Source organism: Phascolarctos cinereus, unplaced genomic scaffold (genome assembly GCF_003287225.1).
Source record: "Phascolarctos cinereus isolate Bilbo 61053 unplaced genomic scaffold, phaCin_HiC Scaffold_9;HRSCAF=440, whole genome shotgun sequence".
Classification (NCBI taxonomy): domain Eukaryota; kingdom Metazoa; phylum Chordata; class Mammalia; order Diprotodontia; family Phascolarctidae; genus Phascolarctos; species Phascolarctos cinereus.
This window is the reverse complement of record NW_027556402.1, coordinates 247311906-247317256: the sequence shown is the minus strand read 5'-3', so window position 1 is coordinate 247317256 and position 5351 is coordinate 247311906. Positions and strand designations below refer to the sequence as shown.

Below are 5351 nucleotides of genomic sequence, written 5' to 3'. Positions count from 1 at the left end.
ATCTTTACACAATTCAAGTTTGTACTGGCTGCAACGGGGCTCCCAGCCGTTGATTGACTTTGGAGGTTCCCTTGAATTGGTGATGTATTCTCTTCCATTACCGACTCTCTTGATCGGTGCTATATTATTGATTGTTCTTATTATTTATGCTTTCTATGCAAATTCAAACTATCTGTGCTTTGCTTCTTCTAAATAAATTATCTATTTCCTATTATTTTCTGGTGCATTGGAGAGTGTCATTTATAGGAGCGAATCCGAACCTCACTAAATCCTATTAATACAAAATTGGCGTCACGAACAGGATTCGCTGTATAAATGCCTTTCTTTAAGAGAAATGTTGAGCCCCGGGCTCCGGTAGAGGTCCCCGGTTGGGAGGACCCTCCGTTTTCCTCGCTCGCAAAAACCTGGTCACAGTGTACAGGACCTAGTGAGGATTGGGGGTGTTGGGGGTTCTCGTTTGGGGTGCGACGGATGGGCCGGTTGCCAGCAGGGATAATGGGGGGATACGACCAGTACATCATTTCCCTCCCTTTTGGGTTGTTTGCAGCCAGACAGCCAAAGGCTGCAGCAGGACTCTGAAAAGTTGCCTTCATTCTCCCCCTCTCCCTCCCCAGGTAACAGCAGCTTCAAAGCAGTGCGTGGATGGGAGAGGGAAAGAGAGAAGAATACTTTATTACTTAGGTTATATGGTTGGTAGAGGGCAAGTTGGGAAGGATTGTTGAAGTGTTAGGTCAGAATTAGAAAGGAATGAGATATGTACAGGTTTTAAGGGGATTTTAAATCATTAGAAAGAAAGGCAAGGAAGTTTAAGCATGTAGGAGAGAGGAGTGTGTGTAGAAAATTTGAAGGGTGAGTAAAAGGAAAGTGCATGCTGTAATAGCTGTAGCAAATATGAATTGGGACCCTGATACTTGGGAAGGTGATATTTGGGATGAAGATGATGATAGGTGGGGGGAAGTAATAGAGGAAGATGTTCCGGATGTTGTAGACGGGGAAGCTCGGCCGATAGATAGGAGAAAAGCCGAAAAGGAGGGAGCTAACCCACCCCGGGTGACTGAAATCACGGAAGATTACTCCCAAAGAGAAATTACTGATTTGCTTAGTAGGTTTTCACAGCGATCAGGAGAGCCTGCAATCTCCTGGCTTGTAAGATTAAGTGATGGGGGAGCTGGAGGAGTGTGGCTAGACCCCAAGGATTGTCTAAAATTTTTGAGTTTGACCTCTATATTTTAATACAGGCAGAGAATAAAGAGGTGGTAGAGAAAAGATTAACTCAACTAATAGAACATATGAAGGAGAAGGGATGGGAGATTAATCCTGATAAAATTCAAGGTCCAGCTCAAAGTGTGAAGTTTTTAGGAATAATTTGGAATAAGGGTCATAGAGAAATCCTCCCCAAGGCCAAGCAAAAAATATTAGATTTTTCACCTCCTAGGGACAAAAGAGAAGCTCAAAAGTTCGTTGGGTTGTTTGGTTTCTGGAGAATCACATTCCTCATTTAGGTCAGATTTTGAAGCCATTGTATAAAGTTACCCGGAAAAAGTATGCATTTGAATGGGGGGAAACAGAATCGAAAGCCTTTGAGGAAGCCAAAATAGCTATTCAAACTGCCCTGGATCTTTGGCCTGTACAGCCAGGGCCGATGGAATTGCAAGTTACAGTTTTGCATGGATATGCTGATTGGAGTTTATGGCAAAAACAACAGGGCAGGAATGTTCCTTTAGGATTTTGGTCGCGGAAACTGCCACCTGCTGGCCAAAATTATACTCCTTTTGAACAACAATTATTGGCTGCATATTGGGCCCTGGTAGAGACAGAACATTTAACTTTAAACCATGAAGTTGTATTGAGGCCAGCCATACCCATTATGAGTTGGATTATGGGGACCCCCGCCTCACATAAAATAGGACATGCCCAAGAATCATCAATTATTAAATGGAAATGGTATTTGCAAAATAGAGTCAAGACAGGCAGATCGGGTATTTCCACCTTGCATGAAAAGGTATTAGAATTACCAAAACATTCAAATGATATTGATATACCACCAAAGTCTTATGATCAATCACCTGTTTCTTGGAATAATGGATATGATTCTCTAACCCCCGAGCAGAAGAAGCATGCTTGGTTTACTGATGGCTCGGCTAAATATATAGGATCTAAGCGATGTTGGAAAGCTGTAGCCTATAATCCTTCATGCAATACTATTTTGGAAAGCTCTGGTGAAGGCCAGAGTAGCCAATGGGCCGAATTAGTGGCTGTCTATCAAGTAATTCAAAAGGAACAAGGTGGCCAATGTCATATATATACTGATTCCTGGGCCGTAGCCAATGGCCTAGCAGTTTGGATGCCAATTTGGAAGAAACACGAATGGAAAATTAGAGACAAAGATGTGTGGGGAAAAGAATTATGGGAACAAATATGGGAATGGTGTCAATGTACTAATGTATCTGTATTTCATGTAGATGCCCATGTGAATCAAGATTCTGTGGAACGTGAGTATAATGCCCGTGCTGATGAATTATCCAAACTTCAAGGAAAAGCTTTAAAGGTCACCCCCAGAGAGGAAAATGAAACACAATTAGGAAAATGGGTCCATATCACCGCAGGACATCTTGGCGCTCTTGCATCTTACAGGTGGGCATTAGACAGAGGGATTAACATACCTCTGGATCTATTTAAGCAAATAGTACAAAACTGCATACAATGTCAATTATTTGCTCATCGGCCTGTGCCGAAGAAAATCACTGGAGAATTGGCTAGAGGGTCTTTACCTGCTCAAATTTGGCAAATAGACTATATTGGACCATTACCTGTTAGTCAGGGGTGTCAATATGCCTGCACTTGTGTGGACACCTACTCTGGGGTATTAGTTGCCTGCCCCTATAAACGGGCTACCCAGAAAAACACTTGTAAAACCCTAGATATTATTTCTCTTTATTATGGAACCCCCCCTACAAATACAGAGTAATAATGGTACTAAAGTTTGGATAAAGAAGCATCAATCTGATAGACCAAGGCCAGCTGAGCTCATAGCACAAGGAAACACTAATACTGCCATAGTAGTATACCCTGGTGATGATAAATGGTATCATGTCCCACTAACCCAAATGTTTTTACGATATTAAGTGTTTTACAGTGTTTGCCTGCTATACGCTAACTATGGCATGAACTCCAGGTATTCCAGTGGGGAATCCTCAGCAAGGACCGCGTACTGATTCCATCTACGGTGGTGAAAACAACACCCAGATCATGAATTGGTCATACCCATTCAACGTAGAAGTTTGGGACGCCCCTTTATTTCCCCTAATGAGAATCAATTTAACTAGTTTTAATCTAACTGTTACTGCAGCAAACGGTACCAATATATCCTGTACCCTTACAAGTTGGCCACCTAGTCCATATTTTCCTAAAAGGTTAAGATCTGTAACATATAATTGGACACAAGTAAACTCCACCTACACTGTCTCACTATCACAAGCGGACGACAGAAAATATTTTTATTGTCGTAACACCTCCAATGGGCTGTATGAAGAATATCTAAACCAATTAGTATGGGTTGTACCTGTGACTCCGAAACCTCCTGGAATAATTCGTGTCCCCCGCTCATGTACTAACACCTCTATCTTGCAACACAAAATAGTGTTTCATTATAATGTAACTTTTCCCTCTTTAGAAAGTTGTGTCAGGAAAAAAAGAGCTTGGTATGATACATTACTTGGTGGTGCAGGAACTGGTTTGGGTATAGTTAATTCTATAGACCTTGAGACCTTGGCCAGCAGACTGCGCAGTGCTGGACAAGATGTTTCTCAAGCTTTGACTGTGAATGCCCAATGGTTACCCACAACGATCCTGCCACACCAAAATACATTACAATATCAAGGCCAATTTTTACAAGTCTTTAATAATAGCATCCTCGTTAATTTACACCTTATGAAAAACATTGTGTTTTATTTAATTGGACTAAATGTTCCTTGCAAAACTTATATACCCTCATACAGAAGGAAAATGCCCAAAGATTACTACAGGAAGGTAACTCTCACATATGGAACGATATACTTGACTTGTCAGATGTATGGAAAAAGCAAAAACCTGAGAATGCTAGATGCACTCCACTTTGGTGCGCTGGAACTATTATACTCTACCAAGTTAAAACTTGGACTGTTATGTGTCAATTTCATGTAATACCTTTTGTCTTACATAAATACTTTGCTTTACCTTATATCTATGGAAACTATATAGATTGGTATAATGTAACTCATACTCTGTCTGATTGTGTTGTAACTAATGGAGGGATTGTTTGTGGGATGATGACTCGGCAGATGGAACCCTGCCTTCTCTCACATTCATCCAATTTGTGTGATCTAACTTTATACCCAGTGAGTAACTTTTCTATGATATATGAAGTATCTACTCAATATGTTTGTATAGCCTCTAATAATCACTCTGACCTTCTATCTGTAGATGTTACTACTGTCCCATTTTCTGGTTGCTTATCCAATGTATCTTTCCTACGCTGGCAAGGAAATGATTTTTACTTTCCACCAGACACTAACCTAGTTAAAAATTTTGCTTGGGTACCCCAATCTTTGCCTCTACCTCATGTGTCTCTATCTCTATATCCCCTTATGAACATCTTGAATCAGTCGACTGAAATCAAAAAGTTATTAGAGTCCAACCAACGCGCGTTAAATGAACATCGAATACAGACTCTTATAGCCGCAGGAAGACTAGTCGAAGCTTCTCATTTAGTGATCTCAGATACTAATCATCATTGGTATGATTTTCTTTTTAAATCTCCTACTGCTACTATGTATTTTAATTCCTTAGCTACCCCCATACTACTACTTGCTTTGTTCTTTTTATGTCTTTGTATATGCAATTGTTGTATGTATACCAAAATACGCACTATATACACTCATGTCACACCTTTGCCCCTCACCTATTATTCTCATGATCTTAAGGCCAAGTGAAATGGAAATTGGAAATTCCCCTTTAAATTAATAAGATCACTCAAATAAATAGGTTCAGTTCAAATCTCGGTCATGACCGTTCCATATCTCCTGAGTGTTCTTGGCCTAGCATTCCAGGAACTAGCCATTCCTAGGTCACGTTGACATGGAGGGTTGGCTCCTCTCCTTGTGAGACGTGATGTTATTAAAAAACAAAATACCAAGCCTCAGGCGGATGGGAGCGTGGCTAAGGTCAGATGTGTATTGGACAAACCATGAATAGCGCATGCATCAAAAGGGGCTTCTTGGCCCCAAGCCTTCTTTGTTTAGAACAATATAAAAACACTGCGTCCTGTAAGCCCGCTGAGCCTCACCCGCGGGAAGGACGCTTCGCCCGGGAAA

General features: G+C 41.0%; 1 protein-coding gene across 1 annotated transcript; it reads left to right on the top strand.

Moving 5' to 3' along the window:
* Positions 1 to 1495: 1495 nt before the first annotated feature.
* On the top strand, positions 1496 to 4783 carry LOC144455122 (uncharacterized). Its single transcript, XM_078148129.1, has 2 exons — positions 1496 to 2634; positions 3127 to 4783. The coding sequence occupies exons 1-2, from the start codon at positions 1643 to 1645 to the stop codon at positions 3155 to 3157; spliced, it is 1023 nt and encodes a 340-aa protein (XP_078004255.1). The 5' UTR covers positions 1496 to 1642; the 3' UTR covers positions 3158 to 4783.
* Positions 4784 to 5351: the final 568 nt, after the last annotated feature.

Coding starts and splice junctions, on each gene's coding strand:
- LOC144455122 (XM_078148129.1), top strand. CDS start 1,643: ATGGAATTGCAAGTTACAGTTTTGCATGGATATGCTGATTGGAGTTTA. Junction 2,635..3,126: donor GGCGCTCTTGCATCTTACAG/GTGGGCATTAGA, acceptor TACGATATTAAG/TGTTTTACAGTGTTTGCCTG.